Here is a 27,854-nt window from a genome sequence, read left to right on the forward strand (position 1 = left end):
ACAAGTGGACAAAACCCAACCAGCTTTCTTGTTTTGTGCCAAGTCTTCTGCTGCAGCATCTTTTGAACTATTCCTGGAGGAACTGAACTGTGAAAGAGCACCAGGAATGCAACAGAGAATGGCCTTTTGCCTTCTACTTGTCTACACTCAGAAATGTCCAAATCACGACAGAAAAACCAGAAAGAGTCAAGGCCAACTTATACGAAATGTCACAATGTGGAACAGAATAATGATGAACAAACCCTGCTGCTTAGAACATTTATTTCCTGCTTGCAAGGAGCTCCCTAAACTTTCCTTCTAAATCCCATACTTTTTTGTAAAGTACCAGTCTGTTGTGACCTCCTCCGGCCTTATCATCATTACTTTTGCCCTTAAGTGTTACTTGCATCCACCTGTCATCTCTTGCTTTCTGTGTTACAAAGCTCCTGTATTTGCTGACATACAGACACCCTGTGGTATTTCAATCCCATCTGCTACCTCTGTGCAAATAACATAAAGATGAAGCTCTGACTCCATGAAGAATGCTATACAGCAGGTTGTCATCAGTGAACTACAAAAGATTTACTCCTTTCTGTGAAGGTCTTCCTTGTTTTCACCATCTGTGACACTCAGAAGTTTAAGCAAACATGTTTTTTATCTAAATAATGAACTGTATGAAAAGTCAGGGTATCTTGGGAATATCTTTTCACAAGACACATCAAACAAGAAGACAGGGTCAGGACAGCAGCAACAAGAGCTTTTATTCACTTCTCTATTAGCAGTACGGTCCCAGATAGCAGGGTTAGATCAGCCCAGAGATTACTCACCTGGTCTGGGGAAAGAGCCTCCCTTCCATTACAAATTCAAGATGCTTAAAGGCAAGAAACTGGGAAAAGATTGGTTTATGCGACTGATATGAAGCAAAATGCAGCTGGCACAGCACTATACCAACATTTATCATCAAGATAAAGCATTGGCTGAAAAACGTAAGAGATCTTCCCTACTATGTCACCTTATCCTAGATTTAAATTTTGAGAAAAATATTGATTTTAAAATAGGAGGAATGAAGGAACTTCTTTTTAATTACATTTAGGCAATACCACACACACACCTCCACGAAGGCACAAATCTTCAGGCTGACTGATACACAAATAGAAAGAAGCAACATGTGAACCTTGTGATTTTCACAGTAATTGCTGAATGCATTTTGCAGTGGAGAACTTCAAAAGAATTGAGAAATCCTTTGTGTACCATCAATAATTCTACATGGCTTGCCATAACCATAATCTGTGGGATACAGCCTTGCATTTGAGGAGAGGCCACATGAGATATCCCCTATTGATTGCTATTTTCATGATTTGTGAGTGTGGCTTGGCCCTCACACTGTCTGGCAGCAATGAGACAGTTCAAGCTGCTTACCAAATAAATACAATTGAAAAGGCACTGGCACAAGGTAGGTACCTGCCTATCTATTATATGACAGCCTGAGAACAGCACAGTAGAAGTGACCCTGATTTTCCCCAAGAGCTGAACCCCAGCATGGACAGCACAATCTACCTGATCATTACTGAGGGATCCAAACTGCATCCTGCTGTTCACTTTGCATCACCTACAGCTTACCTACAAACACAGTAAGGGGACAAACAAGTATGTGCCTTGGCACACAAATGTTTATTTATTGGACAGACTCTAACAGCAGAAGAGAAGCTGAATATCCCAGCTATCATAATCCCATACAGCACACCCAGACCTGATGTCTCATACTGCAGCTATTATAACCCAATATATCACACCCTGGTAGGACATTCTTCATCCAAACAGAGTCAAATAAAACCACCTCTTTCCTCAGGTTACTGCTGCACACAGAGAGCACCAGGGGTGCAGATAGTAGCAGTGCAGGGACTTTTGCAATCTAAAACACTGGCTCAAGGAAAAGGTTTTTCAGAAGCTTTGAAGTGCAGGGTAGGACCTCTGGCAACATAGCACTGGGGAGCTCTGAGGAGAAGAAAGTCAGAAGTTGAAAACTTCACCACTGTTTCCCTACTGGCAACCATAATTCAGTCACCTTCTAAACTTCTCAATGTATGGTGCTCCTATGTTCTGTTTATGAATGTATACAAATGCAAACAATATGTGAGTGGGTGGATGATTAAACAAACACACACAATACCTACATGTGCTGTACTGTTTGTAAATCATGACATTTCTACTGTTCCATTTGTACTATTAGTCTCCCACATACCTCATTATGTTGTAATATTTTCAACCTCAACAAAGAGCACTTGCACCACACCACCAAAGGAAGACATACCTTGCCTTCCTTTCTCTGAAATGGTCAGACCCTTGGTGCTCCTCCAGCCCAGTGTTCAGCAACATTTAATTCACAGTGAAGGGCTAAGACTTCAGATGAGCTTCAAGGAAAATTAGCCTGTCATTACAGGCTTGGAGAAATAAAAGATCCCCCAAATGCCAGATCTGACCTGACCTTTAAAGTACTGCTCCAATAATATTTTTCAATAACTATCCTTCCTAGTCTTTCCTTTGCTGGACAAGAGATATGAATCAATTACTGCGGCAAGTCAGTTATGAGCTGGCCACAGCTTTCTTTTCAAACTCTACTGAGAAAAAGCAATTGACCTCAAACATCCAACATAAAAGTATTGTTCCTCATAAAGCTTCCACTTCTTTGTACTGTTTTAGCAAAACAAGGAAGGACAAAAGTTGTTGTATCCAAAAGTTGTTGTAGCCACCTGTTAAAAAATGAACAAGCAGAATCAAGGACAGAAGAATTTTATTTTCCATGTTTGCACAGCTGTGTTTTTTTTTTCTGCTAGGAACGAAGAAATGCAGCTACAAATATAACATGAAAATTTCTAATCTCACTTTGCATATAAAAATATCATCAGGTTGTGAAAAATCTCAGCATAAACTGTAAATACCTGAATTAATTCTGGGGTTTAAATACCAACATGTAGCTCTATGACAATTAAATATTAGAAACTATTGGCTGAAGCACAAGAAAAAAAATGCTTTATCAGGAGAAATACTGACTGAAAACACATCTCAACAAGTGACTAACAAGGAGCTCTTTTTCCATTTCTTTCCAAGTGGGCTTGAAAGTGAGCTGCAGTTACTCAAATCTGTGCCCCCAGCTGGGATGTTGATTCCCCTTAGAAGAGCATGCAGGAATGGATATTCCCACTCAAAGCCCTTGGTTGCTTCTTATGAGTCACTCCAGTGTCTCTATTACAGGAGAGAACATAATATACATACATTCCATCACTTGTATGCAGTTCAGTCAATGAAAACACTGTTCTAGCTGATTCTTGCTGCCTGCCTTGAGCTCAGAAATCCTGAGCCATGGGGTCTGCCTGCTGCTTGAACTAATCCCTTGTTTGTTGGCACTGGGACTCCCACTGGTAATGAAATAAAAATAGTATTCCAGGGCAGAAAGCCCAGGAACTAGCAGGACTTCTCTCAGGAGGAAGAACACAACTGCAAAACAGTATCCAGTGAATGGCATGTGTAAGCAGGTTGCCTGCTTGCTCTCACTGCAGGCTGCTGATGTGGAGATGCACACTCTTCCCTCTCAGAGACAAGCTGAAAGGGGCAATGGCTGCAGCGCCCACCTGGCTCTTGTGAGATGTGTGTGCACACCTCTGTGCTGCCACAGCAATCATGGACGGTGTGGGAAAGCCACTCCTTCATTCTTCTGCTCCTCATATTTACAGTGGGAAAAATATTAACTGCTAAGAATTGATGGTGACAAATGATGAGAAATCAGCCACTGCTGTGGCCTGATATGATTTTTGATGTCATAAACTCTTTTTTGATTTGCAGCTGTTTCTTATACCCTCTCTACTTCTACAGTATCTTTTAAGAAATCAATACAACAAGATTCCATTTTAGCAGAAAGAGTTGCTTAGAAAAGTGTCTTCAATTTCCAGTGCTGATCAAAATCCATCTGTGCAGCAGAGATGATCCTGTGCCTATATAAAGAACACCAAGGTCCTTATTGATATACTAAAGCATGTTTCACCAGTAAGTTCTAAACTGTTGCTTTTTTCCCTGTAGAAAAATAAACCCTTCTTGAAGCTTTGTTGTCATCCCATAACAACTAAATAAAATTGATTTTAGGCAATATAAATGAAAGGCAACATTAATTCAGATGCAACAAACCTGAAAACTCTGTGTGAAATAAATGAAGAAAAGTAAGCAAGGTCTGCTCAGCTGAATTACATAAAAAGCAGCCTCTTTTTTCAGAACCTTTTGATCTGAATTAAACCTAAAATTGCACCTTCCTTCTCTAGCCTTTACAGAACTACCAGGTTTCTGCAGGATCATATAATCTTCAATCTATTCATTTAGATGCTGGGACATTTCCAGCAGAGAAGCAGTCTGTGAAATGCTGACAGCAGCAGGTCTATAGCAAGCTGGTTTTCTTCTCAAAGACTTCTTCCATAAAAATTTAGTCTTTGGTACACCACTTTGAATTCGGTTTAAAAATATGACACAGAGAAACATGGGTGTTTTACATTTAATTTTGTTGTCTATACCACATGTGAAGCTTAGCTCCCTCTCATCCTCCTTCACTGCACTCAAGATGTAATCTGTACTCGCACCAGCTACACAGAGATATAAAACCTTAAAGTCATGTAAATTTACTGTAGAATTAAAGGTGTATGGAGGAGATCTGCATTGTAGCTTCTAAATCTGTGCTCTTGCTCCCCTGGTCCTCTCTGGGGCATATTAAAAAGTCATAAAAGCTGAAGAAGGGACCAAATATAAGCCACAAGACTGAACCATTACAAAGAAAAAATCACAAGTTTGTTAAAGTTGGCAGTTATATAATGTTGAAGAGATCCTGTAGGAGACTCCTGTTCAAAGTTCAGGATATAGGAAGATATGAAGCATCTGTTTCCAATCAGAAGTGACAGCAGGTAAAGTTAGTTGATATAATAAAGACCTGTCTGCATATTAGAGGAGATCTTCTAAAGTGACAGAACTGGGTTGCAGCATTTGGTAAACAATTTTAGCAGGACTATAAAACGGTCTTAAAGGAGTTGATTCTTCTCATCCCTGCTTGATGCCAGGGAAAGGTTGTGAGGACTTACCAAACAATGTAAGAAATTAACATCCTTCCAATAAAAACATTATGACCAGCAGGGCAGCCTGCTGTTGCAATCTCATTTTTAAATACTGAAAAAGCAGGACCATGAAAAACCTGGGCATATTTTTTGTAGTGCATACAAGGATGGGCATAGTAAGAGGTAAATTTTACAGAAACTGATAATATGTTTTTGAATAGCCATCAGCTGATCACCAGCCCTTAAAATATGCTCTTTGCATAGAATTCAGTTCAGTATTTGACCAGTCTTTACCAATGCTTTTTCAGCTCTTTCCATTCTATTCTGCAAACACATCCTTGCAGGATGCCAGGCTGAAGCCCCAGAGCCAGGAACAGGAGCGAATGCTGCACTATGCCAACTCTACCACTCTGTTTATGGATGCTGTTTTTCAAGCAAAGCTACTGCTTTTATTCCAATACTTCTAAACAAGTGTGATTTCCCTATCTACAGCTTTATAGTCAGCAAACTAGGTTTATGAACTATAAATTCCTACACTGAAGGTAAAAGCTTAAGAGAGTTAATCAAATGAGACAGAGGATGCCAAAACCACACTAAAGCTGGAGCAGAAGGCAGCATATGGAACATCTTGAAGGGATCCATGACAACAGTCATCATTGAAATGAGTTACCTGCAGTTCCCAAATCTATTCTACCACTGGGGTTTGCAGTGACTTTATGTTCAGCAACACTCTAGCCAAGCTGCATATAAATCCTGTCAGTCTTAGACTGAGTTTTGTTATAAACAATAAAATCTGTTTCCTGACTATCCTACCAAAGACAGGACAGACAAACAGCAGAAACAAAACAGTTCAGTATATTTTACTGATACAATTTTCAGACATGTGCTATGTCAAAGAATTGGGACAGAGAACCACACTGAAAATCAGTTTTGTAACTGTAATCCATTATTTTTTATATTGATGGTTGTTTTATTTTTCCTGGCTTTTGTATTCAGAACAACAGTCATTTATAATCAATGTGCTTTTCCAGTCATACATTTCATTTGCTTCTTCACAAGAAAGTCTTAGCAGAAGAGTTCAAAATGAGGAAATTCTTTTATTTTCTTCTTTTTTTTTTTTTTTTAGTTCAGTAACCCGTGATGAATCTTATAAAATCCCATTACAAGGCTGACTGCCATGGTACAGAAAACTAATTAATTTATTCTGATGAATTTGTCATGAGACAAATTACTAGGACCACTGACTCACTCTCATCTTTGCACATACATCTTTGGAGCACAGGCACAGCAGAAGTTACCAGTAATTTTTTTGCAACACTGGTTTTTATCTGGTTTTGTCAGTAAACCAAATACTTAACAATGTTCCAGCATACCTGTCATTTAGCTGGTAATACTGCTAGACCAGCACTCAAATACACAGGAGAATAAAATCCATGAGAGCAGACACAGGTGTTCTTCTGAAAGATCACTCACTTCCTCCTGCAGCTGAGTAAATATGAATTTAGATGCACCAAATAAAGAGACTAAACGCTGACTAATAAGAGAAGAGGGGTGGCTCTAATTTTAGGTAGGTTTATGCGCACAGCTTTTTAATAAACATAAATATATCAGTTTGAATGTTACTTTTATCCTAATTTCCAAAGGAAATGAGACTCCTTGATTCTGCTATTAATTGGTGGTTGCCTCTCCCTGAGTGTCCTCATCCTTCACTTAACAACCTGGCTTACAACTTCTGAAGTTGTTGGCTTTTAGTCTGCAGTTGACAATGGGGGAAGAAAACTCCATTACATTAAAATATTTCTATTCCCAACAAAAATAGCAGCTGGAAAGAGCAGAAAGGCTTATATTACTGCTTCCACTATTGGAAATACTGCAGTACAAACGTGGCATGCACCTGTTCTGTCTGACCTCTCAGCTGCCCTGTAAGCACTCACATAATGGCAGAATAATTAGCCCCCAAATCAGGCACAATATGTACTCTCTCCCAGCTGGTTGGGTGGAGGAGAAAGGAAAGAGCTGAGAACATGAAAAGAAGTTGAAGCTATACATTGAGAACTAGAGGAGATGAAAGTATTTAAACTAAGGAGAATTTGAAATCAGCAGGAACAAAGGGTGAGGGAAAAGCCTGCACACACATAGGTCACACCCTGACCTGGTGTGTTCTGATGCTCAAACCACAGAGTGATTTCACAGCCTGGCACCAGAGGGTTCAACAGCTGATCTGCACATACTGAGTTCTGGTACTGAAGTAACAGAACAAGGTTTGCTTTCACCTGGGCTGGGAAAAAGCAACACTGATATAAATATGTTTTCTTCAGAACTGACCCAGAGAGGAAAGGGCTGTGCTACTTTGCTGCAAGGGCTACGTTGGAGACAATACAGCTGTGTTTATGGGTGAGTCCTTTAGGTACCTAAATCAGCATTAGACATCACTGTACATATTTAGGTTGGCTTTAGAGACCATTATTCTACACTTTACACAACTAAAGAATTCTATCTAAATTAGAGTGCTAAGGTTAATAAGCACAGGTTAATGCTAAATATAAGCAAACACAAAGGCTTGGCAGATGGTTTACTATGTCACCCTTTTGCATCCATTCCAGGTCAGGGTACTGGAAAAAAATGATAATATATAGTATCATCATTAAATATAATTAATATATCTACAGCATTTTCCTTCACTTTCAGATTTCAAAGCTATCATAAAGTTTCATTACTAGCAGCAGAAGTCAGAATGGAGTCATCCCTATTCTGCAGAAAATGACACAGAATTCAGCTGGGCTCTGAAGTACCAGCAAACACCTATGAAGCATGTTGTGCTCCTGAGCAGCTCAGACCATGTGCTGGCATTTACTTGGCAAGTTACATGACTGAGGTCACTGCATCACACCAAATGACTGTACATTAGAAAATGACAATAACAGAATAATCCTGTAGTTATGATACTGAATATTTTTGTCCAGCTCTTGGCTCTGCTACAACATTAAGCAGGTAATACAGTTTTTTTTCTCCTCAGTCACTTATCCATAAAACAATGGAATTTTCTTTTTCTGTGTGTCTGTTCATGGCCCAGTGAGTTTGTGAAACAGACCTTCTCCTTTTGTATTTCCACAATACCTAGCACAGTGGACCTTAGAATCAGGTGCAGTCTTGCATGTCTCCCTTAATGCAAACAACCATTGTTTATAGCTCATTTATATCTATATTGTGTTTTAGGATGGATACTGGACATTTTGCAACCTTTTCCACATTGCAGGTCTACAGCAATGAGCTAAAGTGGGAAAAGCATGTCAGCAAAGCATGGAGAACAGACTTTAAAAATGCCTCCTACCTGCACAGGTGTCTCCAGGGTGTAGATGTGTTCCCCACGCACGTTGTAGAACTTGACCAGGGCGCTTTTCAGCAGGGAGCCATTGCTGAGGTCAAGCAGCTGATTCTGCTTCTCCATGCCTGCCACTGCCAGCAGGTCTCCTTGTGTGCACCACTGCACCACCACATCTGAAACCACAAACATGTCTGAGCCACCAGTGACTAGAAACAACAGCAACAGAACTTCCAGATGCTGCAAAGTGACTTGAACAGATAAAACATCCTCTCAGAAGTTCCTTAAGTACTTAAAAACCCATATCCTTTCATTGAAATAGTAGAAAATATGCCACAGATGCACTTTTGAGAATGACTCTTCATTTTGTAAACTGAAAAAAAATGTGTAAAAAACATTCTTTTCACTCTATTGTGAGTCTAGAATGTAATCAGTAGTTGCTCCTGAACACTAAGAACAAGAATTTACTAGATGAAACTGATGTGGAAGATCCTACATACAGCTTTGGGGTAAATAAGTGGAATCAAGTTAATATGCAGACGGATAATCTTACTAAGAGAGTAGCAAAGAGTGTTTGTCTGGAAAGGCCTATAATGCAAAAAAGCAGAATATCTGGCAATGCCTCATGTTCTCATGGCTGTCAATGTAACTTTTAACACCACTCAAACTAGAGTTACAACAGTATAGCATGAACCTAAAAGCACTTGGATTGTGTCCATAAATACAGATGGCCCCCATGTCATATGTTTTCTTTTGCCACCATCACACAAAGATGATGAGAGCTCTGGAGAATCTCTCTTACAAGGAGAGACTAAGGGAGCTGGGCAGGTTTGGTCTAGAGCAGCCTGACAGTGGACCTCATTATAATCTCTAAGTTTTGTGCAGAGAGGATGATGCCAGACTCTTTTCAGTGGTGCCCAGTGACAGGACAAGGAGCAACGGCCATAAACTAAATCACAAGAAATTCAACCTCATGAGGAAGAACTTCTTTACACTGAGGGCAGCAGAGGGAGAGGCTGAGGAGTCTCCCTCTCTGGAGACATTCAAACCCCACCAAGACAAGTTCCTGTGCAACCTGTTCTGGAGGACCTACCTTGGCAGGGGGGTTGGACTTGCTGATCCCCAGAGGTCCCTTCCTACCCTAATGATTCTGTGATTCTGACATGTAAAAATCAGGGTAGCAGGGTTTTACTGGAATCACACAGGGACTGCTCAGACTCTCATATACATGGATATGAATATACATATCAGTTACTTCTCATACAGGCCCCTCACGATGAGGGACGCCCACAGCTTAATTTGGGGATGCTTATTTCAAACCCTTATATCCTCCAGTTCTTTGTCACACTTCTAGAGTAACCGTAAAAAAGCATTTTGCATTCCTGCTTGTGTTTCAAAGGCAGATTTCCATGTTGAAGGAATACCAAGCTAGTGTTTAAATCTTTTTACTCTTAAACCAGAGGTGAAAGGCAGCTATTTTGTGCTGAGACAAAGTGAAGGTAAAGACAAAACTTTGTGCTCTGGGATGCTCAGTCTGCCAAGAACCTTTTGAAGACACTTGTGGGCGAGAAGCTGTCTTCAAATGAAGAAGCAAGAGAGAAATGAGAGTTGGCAGGAAGGATCTCAAAATTGTTTCAAGTTGTCAACTTGTCATTTTTAGGGACTTTTATGTGCAATTTAAAATGGTTTTGTATTATTTCAACTTTCTGATATATCTCATGGGAATTATGCTTCTGTACATATCAGAGGGAAGCCGCATGTTCCTCAAGGTAATTTTTCCACAGCTAGGCATTGTGTGCCTCTTGTTTTCTCTTAGTTTTCAGCCCTCTAAGTAACCTACAATGGGATTTAATTAATGTTTCTTAGACAGGAAAAAATAGGCAGGTTAGAAATAAACAAGGCAAGCTGATCAACTCCACTTTTGGTAACTGGATAACTATGGAACTACCATAATGAAAAAACTGTCTCTTTTGGATACATGTCTTCAGGTAAAACTTTCAGCCAATCCCCATGACAAGAGGAAGATGAGTGTCCAGCAGTTTTCTCTCTCTCTCTCTCAAGTCCTAGACTAGACTGCTGCAAAGGCAGCAAAGGGGGTGGGTGTGGACTGCAGCATCCCTCCAGGGCAGTGTGGCTCTACTGACAGACTTGCAGTGCCAAGAGGATCTTCAATGACTACTGGACCTTTACACAAAATAACTGGTGAACAGGCTCTCAGCACTAGCACAGAGATTAAAAATCAAATGGAGGTTTCATTTAGGGTAATGGTCTACAAGTGAATCAGTGGGTCAGTCACCCCTACTTTCCAGCCAGCACAGGCATGGAAATCAGCAAACCTTGAACACAGAGCACTGTAAATGTGCAACAGCTCTGCAGGCAGTGGTTGTGGCTAACTAGTATAATTAATAGATGTAGCTCAGCAGTTCTGCAGGAAGCAGTGCACTAAGAATCAGAGTTAAAAAGCCTCAAAAAAATAAAGGATACATTTGAACAGTTCAGGACCTCCACTAGGACTCACAAAACTACCAGGACTGTTCAAACTGGATCAAAAGAAGTTTTATTTGGGTAATCAAATTATCAAGGTTTTTCCTCTCTCAATTTAACAGAAATACTATCAGTAAAATGACAACTCTGCAAAACTAGTAGAATATGTATATTCTCTATATATTAAAAATATATTGCTACTGCTTGAAATAATTTCATAGTTGCCTACTTTAAAAATGCAATGAGTAGCCTACAGTAGCCAATAAAGGCAAGGATATCTGCTGCAGAGATCACAGAGCAATACTCTGAGATTTTAAACACAAACACATGAACAAGGACTTACAGTGGTTTTGCACATTCTTGCCTGTGATAAAATCCAGTAAAATTTAGAGTCACTTGAAAAAAATTATGAAGCTACAGGAAGTGTGAACATCTACATAGAACCAGACATAAAATACTTTCCACTGTACAATGCTTAAAACAACAATATCCCAATCATCTTTCTCTGTCTCACACACATTCCCAATCCAGTAAGATGCTGCATGTTTTTTGTCTACAGATGACAAAAATGTAGTCAAGCTTATAATTAATAAAAATATTCCTACCCAATCTAGCACATTAATATTTTGCTACAGGAGGGCAATATACTTAAGGGATCTTTTTTGTGCTAGTGAAAGTCAGTGGGGAAGGAGAAACAGGACACACATCCACAGCAAGATAGAGCCCTGCAACTCTAAACAGAGAATAAGATGGGGTCTGTTTCTCCTACTGTTTCCAGTTGAAAGCTAGACTAGATGACAACTCAAGACTGCTCAGTACCCTGATTACTCTAATATTGTAGGAATGCTGAGCAGATCCATTGGTGATTATCACAACAGCTTTTTTAAGTTGGCCCCAGTTCTCCACACTTTTGGGTTCCTTTCAGCTGATGAAGTTTTCTGGATTGTAGGGTTGTCTCATGATGCTCCATTTTTCTGGGGCTGGCACAGAAGGAATGGAACAGAAACCTTAAAGGTGATGTTTTTACCTCCCAGGACTAGTGTACATAACAGATCACCCAAAAACTATGGGGACAGTGTTAGGGCAACTTTTCACCAAAACCATCCCACTATTTCAGAACAGCTAAGAGTCTGCTCCAGCAGCCTAATTCTCTTTTCATCTAATTTAAAACTAATTCACCTGTGGAGATGAAAAAGCTTCAGTGGAACCTATATTTAAGCATGTGCCTATGTGCTGTATTGAATTAAAATGTCTCTGCAGGGAAAGCACAGTAAATTGCACACAGAGTCCTGGCAAAGTACAGGACATTTTTAACAGGTAAGAACAGTAAAAAATTCAATGTGAGTTAAAGATTTTACATGGAATACTGATTGTACAAACATTGGTGCACATCACTTCACAAAATGTATAGTAATTAATCACAGGAATGTTTTCTCTCTCAGAACAACTTGCCTCTTGACAATTAATAATTCTAGCAAGTTTTCAATACTTTTGAGAACCAAAGCAGCATTGAAATTTATACCAGGTAACCAAAAACATGGAAGACTTTGTGAATTAGACATGCAAAGAAAGTGTTATGTAGCAGAGACATTCACACAAGGAACCATAATCATATTAATGCATTCTGCTGGAAAACTGCAGAACAGATCAGTTGCCCTACAAAACTGCCATGAAAACACGATCTCAAAAATATTGTGAAGCATTTTTTCAAACACAGAAACTCCATCAGCCAAGAACTGCTCTTCCTCCAGCAGGTGTCACTGCTGGAAACGGCAATAACAGCGCTCAGGGCTCCTGGGTTAAGGAGCAAGAGGCACAAAAATGTATCCTATGCACACATCATCAAAAATACAGGAAAAACAGGGCATAGGAGAGGGAGAAACAGCTTCTTATTGGTACCTTTCAACCCTGAGCGGATGATAGTGGGAGACAAGTCATCGTAATTGTTCATTAAACTGATGTCTCCTGACGTGAAGCTGACAGTCAGCAGTGGCTTGGTGTTCTGCACCGGCACTGGATAGGCAGCTGGGCCATCTGCAAAACAAGGCTCTGAGTGAGCAGAAGGTGAACAACCAAAAATAATCACATCCAGATCGAAACACACTGTACTTCAGCCTATCACCATCAGGAGCTGTTCCAAGCCTCTCTACCTGCTTATTTTGCAACATCTGTGGGCACAAGCAAAGCAGGTGTAGCTAGTTAAGCTTCTCTGTTTCTGGGAAACCTCAGTGCTTTTACTTTGTCAATTTTTACTGCTCCATATCCACAGTGATTTATGCATATATCTATTATGTTACATAGTGGTGGTTTTCAGTCTTCATTCTCAATGCCTTAAAGTGACAAAGAAATGGAAAATCAGTGCCTTAGAAGACTTTCTTGGAACCCCAGTTGAAAACCAGCATGATGAACAATATAATAACATTAAAAGTGATCTGCTCTAAAAGTGATCTTTTTGCTTGGGCAGGTACCAGGGACTCCTCCTAAAGTCACACAGAGACATTTTAAGAATTTCAAAGAGAACATACTGACCTTTCACAAATTACTGCATTCTAAATGTCTAGGCAGCAGCATGAAAGGATACCTGCCATTCTGCATAACAGGATCCAATGCACCCAAAAGGAGAGGTGAGCCCAAATGGAACACTTGGCTTTAAAAACCATTTCTGCAAAGTCTCTAGTCCTCTGGGCTTGTTTTTCAGCAATTCACTAAAATTCCTTTGCTCAAATACTTCATGACCAATATTGGCACCTGCAGCTTTTGGTGTTTAACTCCTGTTTACAGTTTCTGAGAGGAGATGCCACTGGTCCCTGATTAAGTGCCTGTCAAAGCCCAGCCAACATCTTTCCAGTCAACAAAAATGTCAGAACCAGTTAAGAGTAGTATTGTTTCCTGAACTCGTAAAAAATCTGATGAGAAAGAATTTTGGAGAAAGATGTCTAGTAACTGGCACCTCCATGTGTATATAATTTAATAAGAAAATCCCAACAAACTTCTAGTCCTTCCTACACATCTGTGTGAGTCAAAGGCTTGTCACCTTTGAGAGGTTTATGCTACATCTGCTCTAAAGAAAACACATCATGTTTGGGTAATCATTAAAATAGGCTTGTAACGAGTCCACCCACCCCCTGACTGACTCAGAAAAAGCTAACACACACACATTTGGATCATTTAAGCTCTCATCTGCAATTTCACCATCCTCCAAATGGAAACCTCAGTATTTCTGAAAAACACAACAAAAACCCAGGAAAAATCCAATTTATTGCTGTTGTCTGTCTTGCTTTAGGAGTTTGCTAGGTTGAAGTTAGTTTCTTTCCTTCTAAGGTAAGAAATCTTACCCAGTACCAGAAGTAAGGCACGAAAGCCAAAACAAAATCCAGTTTTAAAATATTCTAACATTTTCCAGGTGATCAGATTATCTTCTTTCAATATTTGTTAAATACATAAGCTTATTATATAGACACATATAGTGGAAAAGATAGATTTTTTAGTGTGAATCCAAATTAGAGTTAAAACTGCAAAAGTCCTCAATTCAGAGGTTCAGATCCAAGACCCAAATTCAGAATTACTTTTGAATAATTGTTATGTATTTAAAATTTTCACTGTACAGTCACTGACTGTTATAGAAAGTCAGTTCTTAATGCAGTTCAGGCTTAATACACTGAAATACAGTAACAGCTCACCTAGAGCTAATAAAGTGATCAATCACATAAATGGAAAGTATAACCATTACTTGAATGAGAAAGGTGGGACAGACTGTGCATGGACACCTAGGCCTCAGAAGTCTTTGCTACTGATGATTTTCTAAAGACTTTAAAGCCAAATATTTCACCAAATGAGTTGCATTGAGACTTAAGGAGAGGGAAGGATTTATTCCTGACTCTCAAACTGGCAATGTGCTCTGAAGCATGTGAATTAATAACTCCAGCCAACTCCAGTCACCCTGCTTCTACCCCATGTCATTGCAGGAAATATCTTCATTTTTGAGCCTTCTGCAGTATTTATGGAACTCTTGATGTCAGGACTATGAAGGATGGGACTGTAACGATGAGCATTACAGAAATCCTACAAAACAGAGATAACACTAAATATATAATACTTTACACCATGTCTAGTACTGCTGCCTTTTCACATGAATCTATATAATAGTGCATTAATTTCTGTGGCTGCACTCTGTACCTCCACACACACCAACCACTGCAATACCTCATATCTGCTTATCAGTGAAACCTGACATGTCCCTGTCTACTGTTTTTCACTCACCCTCACTGAAAACTTATCAAGCTTTGTGATGTTATTTGTGCAAACAGAGGCAGCGCAGATGAGGCAGCAAGGCTGGTGGCACAGCTGGGAACAAAGCCACTCTCCCATACCAGCCCTCTGCTGCACAAGAGCTTGAAACTGTGGCCACCCTGCTGGTTTTGTAGGGCATGACATCGCCCTGGCATTTGGGCTGCCTTCATGAGCAGGTGCAAAGCTGAAGCAGAGGACGTGACCATGAATTACCCTGTGGTGGGGAGTAGTCGTCGGAGTCCGTGTCGCTCTCGCTGCTGTCCTCCACCAGGAAGCTGGGGTAGTTCCAGGACATGTTGAGGATGCCATCTGACTCGTGAAGGAGCACGTGGGCCAGCATGCGCCCGTGGCAGTCCATGACAATCACCTGTCCATCAGCAGTGCCAAACAGAACCTGAAAATGACACAACAACCCTCAGTCCCACCAATTGTCAGCCACAGGGGCTCTCCTTCAAACACATGTTGTCATTAACCAGCTACCCTGGAAATGAACTGAAAGCAAAGCAGTCATGGATGTGAAAGAGTGCCAGTAAAGGACCCTGCAATCAATGACAAATGTGAAGAATGAAGTTAAAGCAGCAGAGTCTACAGGTAAGTTTGTAAAATCTGTGAGCAAGTAACGTTTCATGGTGGATGCATTTCATTCACTTTAATGTGAGACATTACACTTAATTTGAACTTGATCATTGCCAAAATTAAAGTGAGCTGGCAGAAAGGCTACCACAGATTATTTAGTATTCTTGGATACTACAAAAACTCCTAAACCTGGTGGCAGAAAAGGTGTGCATCAGTCATAACAATATCAAAAGAAAAGACACAGCTGACGAAAGTGAAGTCCTAGCAGAGATTTCAAATGGTTCATGAGAAATACAAAGCTGAATAGAGGACAGGTTACTGAGCTGATGAGTTAGAGAAATTGGAAGAATGCCTTACAAAAAAGGCAAAAGCAGCATGATCAGGCAGCTGGAAGTAGATTAACACAGGCCAAGGGGAAGGCAATAAGGCAACATGCTGCACATCCAGTAAGAGATGAGAAGAGCTTCCACCCACCATTTCAAACACAAAATGGATAATCCAAGTTTTTTCTTGCACTTAAACAACTCCATAGCCAATCACAGACTGAAGTCAGACTGACTGGAACCAGCCAATTTCTTTTTAAATAAATTCTTCTTGAGGATTTAAGAAAGTTAAGATCCTGAATATTTGATGAATTTTAAGAGAAAAATCGGGAAAAAAAGACTAATAAATCCTAAAGCAATAAATGGATTAGCCAAGGCTGTTGCTGCCATCACATAATTCTGTATGAGGCAAATACACTTTAAAGCAAGTTTAAAAGCACCCATCAACTTGAAAACTAGCCAGCATTAAAAATGAAGCTCAAAGGAAGGTCAAACCTTACACTTGCTCTTCAGTCAACCACCTATTTCCAGTATATTTAGGGTTCTAACAATTGAATGCCCAGGCCAGAAATTCACCTAGCCTTGGATCTTACCTGTAAGAGTGGTCAAGTGTTTGGAGAAGAGTGAAAGAATAGGATGCACTGAGCAAGCATCTCCCCCGCACGCTCCTGCAGCTTTCAACAAAAAACCCCACAATCCCTCTTCTCTGATAACTGATAATTTCATTTGGCAACCTTTAGCTCTATGTGCTGAAAGAAACTAGAATAATTGTTCCCTACTTACATTCTTAACATTGGTCACAATTTTACAGACCTCTATTATGTGACTCCCTGGTCATCTCTTTCCCAAGCTGAAGAATCAGCCCACGTAGGATCTCCATGTACACTTCTTGTTCAAAGCCTGCAATCAACCCTTGGTGACCTCTGCCGTAAGAGGCCTTCTTTTCTACCTTCCTACTGAGAGGCTGTGTCAGACTTGCAGCAGGCAATGTGTGTATTGTATCCCACTTATTCAACAGCAGTCTCCTAGGAAGCAATTGTCAATATTGCACTTTTGAAAGTTTCAGAAAGGAAGCATGGTTTCCTAAGCCTTAGTTTAAAAACCCCAAAAAACAAAACCAAACAACCAAGAAAGACCCAACCAAACCAAACAAAAAAAAAACCGCCACCAAACAAAAAAAAACCCCAACCAACCAAACAAAACCCAAAACCCCCAAATAACTACAATCCAAAACAAAAAGAAAAATACTAGAGTTCTTTTTATTATTAACATAATGAAGGTTATAAACTCGAATGACAATTTAACAGAACTCCCATAAAGTCATTAAAATCTTAAGGAAAACAATGGAGCTGTTTCCCATTATCAAAAATATTTAAAAGTCAGTATCTGGCTGCCTTAACTGTAATCATTACATATTACAAATATTTTTGTGTTAAATAGTTGCTGGGTTAAAACAGCAACTTAAATTTGCTACAAGCCTCAGAATACTATTCTTAGGTGTAAAAGCAAGAATTCAACCTTTGTTCATCTCACACTATCCTCCCTTGTGATCCATTATTCCATTCTTCTTCCACTTGTATCACCACATCTCCTTTCACACTGTTCACTATTTCCACTGTTTTCACATGCATGATCAGTGCACAGCCACTGTCACTATTCATTTTCAAAACACAGCAACTCTCTGATCTCAACAAAACAAACTTTTACAAAGGCAAAATCTTACCAGTTGTCACTGCTAGCTTTTCACACCACTCTCAGTCTACTAGGGATTAGTTTCTAACTGGTCTGCAAGAAGTTTTAGAACTGCAAATACCCAGACAGGGGAGCTGAGCCTCTGTTGTTTCTGAAAATAGCAGTCTGACAAGAGTCTGCCTCCTAAAACCCTGCAGAAACATTTTATAATTGGGTAGGAACAAAATCTTTGGATTCATCACTCAACAGTTCAGTCTCATCTCAATCTAAAGCTAATTCTTCTGAGTAACACTGCCCCCAAATAATTTAAAATTATGAAGTCCTTAGTAATTTCCAGTTCAGAACAGCTGCATGTCAGCATCTTAATTCTTGCACTGGAACTTGAGAGAGCTCTTTAGCAACCGAGAAATATCAGAGGGCACACTTCATCTCTTCAGCCAGGCTGTAGGTTTCAAGGAGCAGCTTTAAGTTTCAGGGTTATTGTAGCAATACAACCTTTAAGATGAAAGCATTTATCAGCCTGATAGTCCTGCTGGCTGAACTCCTGCTGAAGCTGTAAAAATGTCTAATGGTGTTATCATCCGTAACATTACTCAGGTTATAAATGCCCCACTCAAGCTACTTATGTCAGATGAATAAAACTCTCTTGACCTTCAGACAAAAGGTTGAGCCACAGGATATCCCTAAAGGATCTAACAGAGAAATTAAGAAGTTACATTTTAGATACTTAAATTAATTTTATTTTTTGTGTGTTTGCAGATTGAGGAGGTCAGACAGAATGTTGGAAAAGGGAACAAGTTATAGTGGTTTGTTATGCCTTGAACACAAAAGCTAAGTGATAATAAGAGTAATTTAAAAAACCCAAGTACTTATTTTGAAGTGGTTCTTTGGCCCCTTGTTCTGTTCTTCTCTTGACTCATCTCTTCTCCTTTCCTACTGCTTGTTATCACAACTGATCTTACATGTATTACCAACTGCAGAACTGCATTTGCAGAATAGGGAAAATCCAATAACCCAATACCTAAAATCACCCAATGCCTTCTGAGTGTGAGTCAGTAGCACAACATAAATGCAGTATGTCTTTACACAGTATCACACATGGCCAAGCCTACACTACAGTGAAGCTGCAGCTGATTAAAAGTCACACAAATGCAGGGCTCCTGTAGTGCCCAGATGTTGTGTGCTTTCAAGGGAAGCTGTGGTAAACAGCCCTGGGAAAGGACACATGGCTTTCCAAGTGTACCCAGAGATGAAAGGGGGGTTCAGTTCTGAAACACAAGTGTCTTAATTCTCCATGAAACCCCAGCTTGGGGTGACTTCTATCTATTATAACAAATCTGAATACCTGACAAACATTCTTCTCTGGCATGCACTGACCTCTTTAGTCTATGTGCTAACTTGAGGTGAGTTTCACAACCTAGTTTTGGTAAATTAATAGGTTTTTCAAGCAAAGATTTCTGAACTATCATCCATGAAACTTAGCATTCAATATTGCAACCCCCTTAAATGCCCATGATATCAAAGACACTCCAACTAAAAATCTGAAATACACCAATTTCTAAAAGACATATGGTAAGCAAAAGATGGGGTATTTTGCTCTGAAGGATTCCTCTTATGGAGAGATTAATATTACAACAGCCAAGAAGCTAAAAATTCAGCTCAAGAGGAACAGCTTGGACATATTGGGTGGCTTTGCTACGTAAATTTCAATAATATTGTGCTGAACTCCTCAGTTCCTGTAAGATCTGTTGTGATGCTGCAATGCTCTGGACCACACACAGCACCAGCAGAAAGTGGTTTGGCAGCACCAAGATCCACAAAGCTACAGTGGAGTGACCAAAGAGCTGGTACATTGAAGGTCCAGCTCAGGAAGCCCACTGTTTTGTAGAAGTATTCTTTTCTAACAGTGGTGCCTTTTTGGCACATAACACATTTTGTTGCTATTTAATTTAGTTTAATGTAAGTAAATAGAACTCATCAACAGTAAGAATGCTCAAACTTTATCATAATTGGAATACATATGAGGAGTAGAAGGCAGAATTATTCCCAATCTCAGGTTTTGGTTGTACAAACTGAACAGTCAATAATGTTACAAAAAGATATTGATAAAACAAGATGCCTCCCTTCGTGACATTTAGTACTAACACTGAAGGTTTCTAATGTTGCTGGTTAAACAAAACTCCCAGGAAATCTAATCAATACATTTTCAGAACAGGGACTGTCATTCTGCATCAGGGAAACAACCAAACCTTTGACTGAAGCTGAAGTTAAAGCATTAGAAGCTGGATTTGCTATAGCTGCTGGAAGAAATATAAAGCTGTTGGAGGCTACTTTAGGGTAGCACTTTGCCAGTGAGATATTCCAGTATTGTGATGTTGGAAAGCTAAAAAAGGAACAAGCATCTGTTTTACTCCTGCTGGCTTGGGATTTTTAACAGATCCTCTTGACTTTCTACAAAGAACAAACATCTGACAATTCACAAACACAAAACAAATCATAGACTCCATTAATTTCAACAGCACTAAAAATTATTCTAGCAAACTCCATCCTAGTACAATCTGGTTCTTAAAACCCCAAATTTTCACATACAGGCAGAACTTGCCTTGTAGGACTATGCAAGGTGCATGATCAGATTGGATCTAAATTCCTGGACACACTGAAACATTCTGAAAATTAATGTAATCTGTCATTAAATCTTAAGTGTTCTAATCTCCCCTAAGATGTGGCTAAGCTGTCAGGAACTCCACTGAGCTATTTCTCAAGTTACAGATGTCCCTTCTCCCACAGGACAGGTAGCAGCTTTTGGTTTTTAAACCAGGGCTGTAGTTCCAAAGTTTGAAGGATTCCTCTTCTTAACCACTTGGAAACCTTACCCTTTCAGTATTTTGTTTTACTCTTTGCCTTTGTGTGTGTGTTTGGCACACACACCTGCTGAAATCTTGGTGCCATCATAGCAGGCTGTATCACTGCTGCCACTTAAAAACTTGTCCTGCACAGCTCTGCATTCACAGCTGCCTCATTTTATGTTTTGCTTCACTGACCTTCACTTTCTCAAATTTAGACCTGTTTTTATGCTTTCTTCTTCAGTCTCCTCCCCCATCTTCCCCTACAGGAAAAACTAGGCACCTCAGAAAATACACTTTGCAAAAATCCTAATAAGGTCAACCATTTACACTGTCAGAAGAGGCTGAGCAGTTCAAGGAAGCTGAATTAGTTCTGTTTGCTCTGATTTAGCCACCTGGACAAACTTCAGTATTTATGATAGGAACAGCCTTCACAGCTGTCACCAAACTGCCATCACACTAATAGAGATAAATCTATTTTGCTGATTCAAAATTAACTGAACTATAAAGTGATAAATACACAAAATGATGGATCAACCTTCTATTTATGCAGGTAGGCTTAGTAACAAAGAAAGTGCAGGGAAAATTATTGCCATGAATTATTTTCATTCATTAGTCGAACAAAAGAATGTCAGTCTTGCCAAGGCTTAACTCCAGCATTCTGCAGTCCATTTATATGTAATATTAGCATTTTGCTTGGGCTTTTCTTGTTTACTGTTTCTCCACCACAAAGCAGGAGACAGTGCAGCAAACTCCTCTTAGGATATGTTAAAAAGTGAAAGTTTGTTTTTTCTCAGTGTCATATTTCTGGCTTTCCTTCTTTTTACCTCAAAATACAGAGAGAAATAAAGAAAAGCAGAGTGAGGGAGACAGCTGGTCTCCTGCTGAATACTTTTTTTATTTCCATTAAAAATTCAGCCACTGTAAAATGATTTCTTGAACTGACACAAAAAGAGACATCACTAAAATTCACATACAAGCTCAGGGGGAAAGCACTAGATTTTTCTTGACTGCCTTTATGTCCAAAAATCTTAGAAGACTCTGTTTCCTTTGGATGCGAGCAGTTACCAGCCTCCCACATGGCTGGTACAGCCCAGGATCATTCTACTACTCCCATTTATAAACACACATACAGTGGTGATATTCTCATTTGAGGTCATTGATCCTTTCAAAAGCAGCACTGGCTGAGTTACCTACTTTCAGCCTTGTTCATTCTCTCTTTTACCAAGTCCATAGGATCTACATAACTATTACAACGCCATCAAATGAGAAGGCAAAGTAAATCCATCAGAGATCTTGGTGACGAATCTATTTAATAAATATTGAAATAGCAAATATTGAAATACCAAAAACTGGGGATTCAAACTGCACTGGCTTTATTTCCCTCTAAAATAGTATAATGTAGCTGAATGATTGTAAATGAGATACAGTCTTTCATGCCACTTCAGGAGTCAAAAATATAAGTAGTCTTAAAACCAGGACCTCAAGCTATTAACTACTCTGGACATGTGGGGATAGAAGCAATTGTCCAGGCAAAGATGTTTTATGAAACGTTATATGAAAGCATTCTAGCAAATCACAGAAAGACTGGTTATTATACATTCCTGTAATTATACCTGGACTAATTCTGACTTGTGTACTCCAGGCACACACATTTCTGTATTCCTTCTTGACTCTCAAGACGACATTTTTTGAGCAAGCATCTTTCAGCAATTAGATTTTTAAGTGAAGAGTTGCCCTCCTATATAATGTTCATGGCATTAATGATATACCTCAGTTTAATTAAAATGTGAAAAAAATCATATTTAAAGCAGCATGCAAAATGAATAAAAGGCCAACAGCTGAACACCTTCTACAGAGCTTCTTCTGTGACAATTAACTTGGACAGGACTCCAAGCCTGAACCACTGAGTTCCCACAGCAGAAATACTCTGGGATATTCTTCGAGAAGTGTTGTTTCCTGATTGCCCACAAAACTGCCAGGAAAGTCTGTCTCTGAAAACACATATTCTTCACAAATACACAATTATACATAGCAACTAAAACAACATCTGGTGGGAAAATGCAATTAGTTTTACCAACAAACACTCAATCAGGAAAAGAAGTCAACTGATACACTTGGCAGTCTCCGGCATTATTCCCATGTCAGGTTTTAGTTATTTCCTGAAAGATATGCTGACTGCTGAAGCTAAAATCTCATTCAGAGCTTTAGAAGTCTGAGAGTTTCTGCTGGGGTTTTGTGGTTTGTTTTTGTTCCCTAATTGAAAATAGTATTACTTAGAAACAAGGACAGCACTCTCAACCAGTGAAAATGCAATACAAAGCAGTTTAGAAGCAATGTCCTTGCTGTTTTGAATTTCATAACATAAAATCAAGCAGTCCCTGGGTTAAGCTATACACTAATGAGAGTTAGTCCCTCAACTTCTGCCCTCCTTCGAGGTCTCGGGTGCTGGCAGAGAGCAGTAACTCAGCATGGTCAGGAAATAGGTGCAATGGGTGAGGTCAAGTGTAACTGAGTCAACATGGAGTCAGGCTGAGTAATAAACTGTTACCGAATGAGGCACTGAAGAAGAATGACTATTCTCTTAAAAAGCAAGGAAAGCAAGGAAGGATTAATTCCTTTTTAGCTTGCCAACAATCCCTCAACATCTGAACACTGACAAGAAACTGGATCCTGGACAAAGAACAGAGAGCTCAAGTCGAACACATGCAGGATGAAACATTGATGGGAAAGGTTTTAGAGAATAAAGAGATATTGCTCCTGCTTTCCATTAGTATACTATCTCTTTTTGTCAAATCAATGGAAAGACTATGTGGTATCACTTTCCAAAAATATCACCTTTCCTCTGCTATTACTATGAAACTTGGCCTTGCCTTCCCAGACAAAACCTAGTGCAGAAATCCACAATATCCTCCTCGAGATTCAATCACTCTAATCCCTGTTTTCGGCACCAAGGTTTCAGACTATTTGCAGGCTTGAAGACATCTGACCCCAAGTTCAAGACCCCATTTGGCTCCTGGTCTTCTTACTAAACTTCCAAAAAATTGATGGATTAAGTACCAGTGATGATAAAGTTCAAATCAACCACACTGGCAGCTACATTTCTTTTGAAGTGAAAGGACCACAAAGCTCTAGATGAACCCAAGGGATCCTGGGGCCAAAGTATTGTCAGTCAAGTGGCTTTGGCAGTGGAATAATGGACTCTTCCTGAAAAATGCTGTAAAACCTTCACAGTTTGGAGAGCTTTCCCTCTGTAAGAATTACACTGCCACTCACGTGCCCTCTCCTGACCAGTTCAAAATCTGAACAAAGCAATTTTCCTACCCTACATATGACTTCTCCTTAGAGAGCACCTTCCTGCAGAAGGTTCAATTTTTTCCCTATACTGCCTAAAACACAGCCTAAGTGCATGCTGCTCCCTTGCAGAGGTACACTGCAAAGCCTCATGCTTACTATGTGCCTCAGGGCTGAAGCATAGCACAGAGCTTTTCAAAACCACAAGTTCAAGTAAACTCCCTGTCTCAGAGAACTAAAGACTTCAGGCTATAGAAGCAAAATCTTCTGTACAGGTGCCAGCAAGGTGAGAGGAGAGGCAAACGACTCCCTTCTTCCTGACACCTCCCACACAGAGACTGGTCTTGTTTCTATTTGCACTCATCTTTACTTTGCTGACTCAAACATTGATGCTTCAAAAATGTAAAACAGCACGGGGTATAAAAATGCTAAGTGGACACATTAACTGAATAGCACAAGTTTTCATCTCTTCCTCCATCTCTGGCTTGTCACTGCCATCAACATTCTTCCTTCCTGAGGGAGGGCAAAGACGTGGTAGAATGCGCAGCATTTAAACTTCAGATTCCAGTCAACTAAAATAGCAATATTGTGACCTGAGAGTCATAGGGAAGGAGTTACAAGGTGCACAGTTGAGGCTGATCTGTACATCCTCGTACACCGTGCTTCCAAAGGGATGCAGAAATCCATTCAGGCATTTGTTTTTTGCACTAACAAACATCAAACACCCTGTCTACAAGGACAAGCAAAACATTAAAACAGTTGTATTACTCCTTTCAGACAGAGTCATTAAGAGAAAAATTTCTGTGCAAGACTCATCTGAAACAGCCCTGACACGAAACACTGCAGGAGCTGCGGAGAAAACGAGCCCTGACGCCGTCAGCCCATAAACAACCCCCATGGCACAGCTCTCATGACTGGAACAAATGGCAGCATCTCGTTAGCTCTCCCAGTGCCTTGCCTCTGCAGGCTGCATGAAGAGCATCCAGGGAAAGATTAGGCAAGGCACAGATGAAGCGAGTGGGAAGAAGAAAGCACACTGAAGTATCACCTTATTGCTCTGCTCCTCCAATTACCCGCTCAGTAACTGTGCAGCACAGACCAGGCTTTCTGGCAGGAAAAATTTGTCTGGAATAAACCCACAGATAGATGCCATAGCTCCTGAAGCTGTGGATGAGCCCTAGAGGCTCCAAGGAGAACATCCTTGTTGTCTACCCTCCACAAAACTCAAGGCAAAGCCTAAAAAGTTCTCATCTGAGCACAAAAATCTGCAGTGTAGCTGCTGGTTGCTAGTGAAAAAGGAAAGCACAACCAAGAAATGACAACAGTGCACCAAGCTAAGTTTTCTCCTTCATTCTTTTTGGAAGCTGTATTCTCAGCAGAATGATGAATAAAAACCTACTTGAGACAAAAAGGCAAAGGAAAAACAATGCTAATACAGCTATACACTGCTATCAGAAAAAAGGGGAGAAAAAAAAGAGATATCTATTATTTAGGAAATAGCACAATACAGCCTTGGAAACAACATAATAAAAAGAGATGGGAGAAAGAAAGGCAAAATACCACTTAAAATTCACATTACTTTTCCCACAAAATCTGTCACTATTATGTACCATCATAAAAATCAAGTCTCCCAAGCAAAGAGCAAAACCAATGCTACTATCTTCCTCCATGTATAAATATATAAAACTCTGCAAAAATATTTAAACATTTTCAGTTTATATAACCCCTCCCACATATTTTGTTTACAAAAGGCTTAGTAAATATTTACAGACCCTTTAGCACAAGTAAGCAGAAATCATTAATTTTAATAGCAAGTTTGCCACAAAGGTTTGAAATGCTTCTAAAAACAGTCCAAAATATTAGACAGTCAAGCTGGGATGGGTTTTATCTGTTTTGTTTTATATAACAAACGGATTTATTTCCAAAGACAACTGAAGTCTCCTTCCCCTGTCCTCTTTCTGCATTTTAATGCTGCTGCTCAATTATGCAGCATGCAATGCTAAAATGCTTATATGTGATTTAACCATTGTCTGCAGTCCTTGTGGCTTGAATAAACTGCCTAGTTAATTAATGACACGTCTCCAATGCTATAAAAAGCCTCCAGCCATTTTTCCCAGTAATCTGAGTAATTCATCCATCAATGAAAATCAGATCTTCCTCAACAACTGCATCTTACAGTGCAATTTTGACTGGCCCTAGTCATTGTAACCATCATTTGGTAGCTTTAACATCCAGAACTGCTGGGAGAAAACAATGCATTTCTATATGTTAAGACACAAAAATGCAATTACTCCCTAGCATCTTTAAAGCTCCTTAATGTGAACCTAGAAATCCTTAATAGGAACAAGAATTATTTGAATAAAGACCAAAATAATTGCTTACATTTTCAAAATTTACAAGCTGTAACCTTTTTCATTTTGGCCTTCTTTCTCATTCACAGCAATTATGGTAAACAGCTACCTTCCCCATACTGCTCCCTTTCATCATTCTCTCAACTCATTAGAAGGCCATCTTCAAGACTTTTTTCCACAACTCCAGATGTCTGAGAATAATTAAACTTGACCAGTGTGACTACCATAACAGCAAGGACTGCCCAAATTGAATGTGTGCTACAGCACCTGAATAAAACCAAAGCAGGAGGGTGAGTGGGAGCACAAACATCTCATTTCAGAGCCACAGGCAAATGCAGATGTAGGTGGGAAGGCAACAGCAGGGCCCAAACAGATGCAACATTTTCAAACACTTATAAATCTGTGTTCTGGAAGCTAGGTAAGGCTACTATCCTTACTTTCAGCTTAGGAGCTGTTCAGAACACCATTCCCTTGAAAACATAGTAGCAACTGCAAATCATAGTTCACAGATGAAAACAGAGAATCCAAAAGCAGACTGTACTAAAGGGGATTTATTAGGTAAAACTCCTGCCAAGGACTAAAGCCATGCCAAACTCAAGAACTCTGAGAGAGCAGCTCATGAAACACCTGATGCCACTGGTAACAATTTGACAGCGCCTCTTGTTAATCAGCTGCTGTGCAGGGACCTGTATGGCACTGTGTGCTGTGCCAGCACAGGGATATCACCCCACCCCACTGCTGGGCCCAGGGACAACACACATCCCCTTCTTCACCTGGAGCTCCCTTCTGGCTCCACCCTGATGCACTGCAGGCGGGGGGAAGGAGCTGAAGGCTGCCCTGCCTCCTGCTTGTCACGGAACAAAGATGCTGCTGAAGCGTCCCTGCGGTTGCCATGGGAATAGGATGGCAAGAGCTGGGAGCAGGAGTGAGTAACAGCTTGGAAACTGCCTCCCTGCACAGCTACTGCAAGCTCCAAGAGACTCCCAAAAAAACAGCATACAGAGCTCCTGCGCCCTGCTTTGTGTTTGATGCCACACAATTCATCTGCTGCTGCTCTCTCTGTTCTCTTCCAGGGCATTACAGGACCCTTCAGTGCACAGGGCATCTGTTCCTAACACGGTGCTGCTTTCTGTTTCACCAAGAGCATCATTTTGTCTGATTAGGCACAGAAGAGGCTGAACCTTGGGGCCTGTATTTACACATTTTTAGTACTGGTGCATGTTGCATTGCAATGGGACCAGGTACAACAGTTAATGTTGCACCCAGCAGGATGCAAATCAAATTAGCCTACCTGTTTATATACTTATTTTCAAAGCAAACAGAAGGAAACATGCGGGCAAAGTTCATTTATACCTCTGTGTGTGTGTGTGTGTGTGTGTGTGTGTGTGTGTGTGTATATATATGCGCATATATACACATATATGTATACATATATACACATATATATGTGTGTGTGTGTATATATGTAAACCTGTCATGTCCTAGCCAAACAGAATCCTATTCAGTCCCTGAATTTCCACAAATAGGCACTTACAGCTGTCAGAAAAGTCTAATAATTTGTACTAGCAGAGATGCAGGGAACAAATATAGGTTACTAGCACCTCCTGGGATAT

The 27,854-nt window shown here is 40.0% G+C and overlaps 1 protein-coding gene across 3 annotated transcripts in view; it reads right to left on the reverse strand.

Annotated features, from left to right (window-relative positions):
• Window positions 1-27,854, reverse strand: part of TULP4 (TUB like protein 4) — a 143,086-nt gene that overhangs the window by 16,680 nt on the left and 98,552 nt on the right. For all 3 annotated transcript variants that reach the window (XR_008483188.1, XM_054279319.1, XM_054279318.1), the window contains exons 5-7: window positions 15,376-15,556; window positions 12,772-12,906; window positions 8,398-8,564 (exon numbers count right to left, since the gene is read on the reverse strand). Coding sequence is in view for 2 of the 3 variants with exons in the window: in XM_054279319.1 (XP_054135294.1) it covers window positions 8,398-8,564; window positions 12,772-12,906; window positions 15,376-15,556 (483 nt within the window). In the remaining variant the exon portion in view is untranslated. The remainder of the gene's footprint in view (window positions 1-8,397; window positions 8,565-12,771; window positions 12,907-15,375; window positions 15,557-27,854) is intronic.

Source organism: Melozone crissalis, unplaced genomic scaffold, assembly GCF_028551555.1.
Source record: "Melozone crissalis strain CALT ecotype California unplaced genomic scaffold, PUWL_Pcris_2 ptg000027l_1, whole genome shotgun sequence".
Taxonomy (NCBI): Eukaryota; Metazoa; Chordata; class Aves; order Passeriformes; family Passerellidae; genus Melozone; species Melozone crissalis.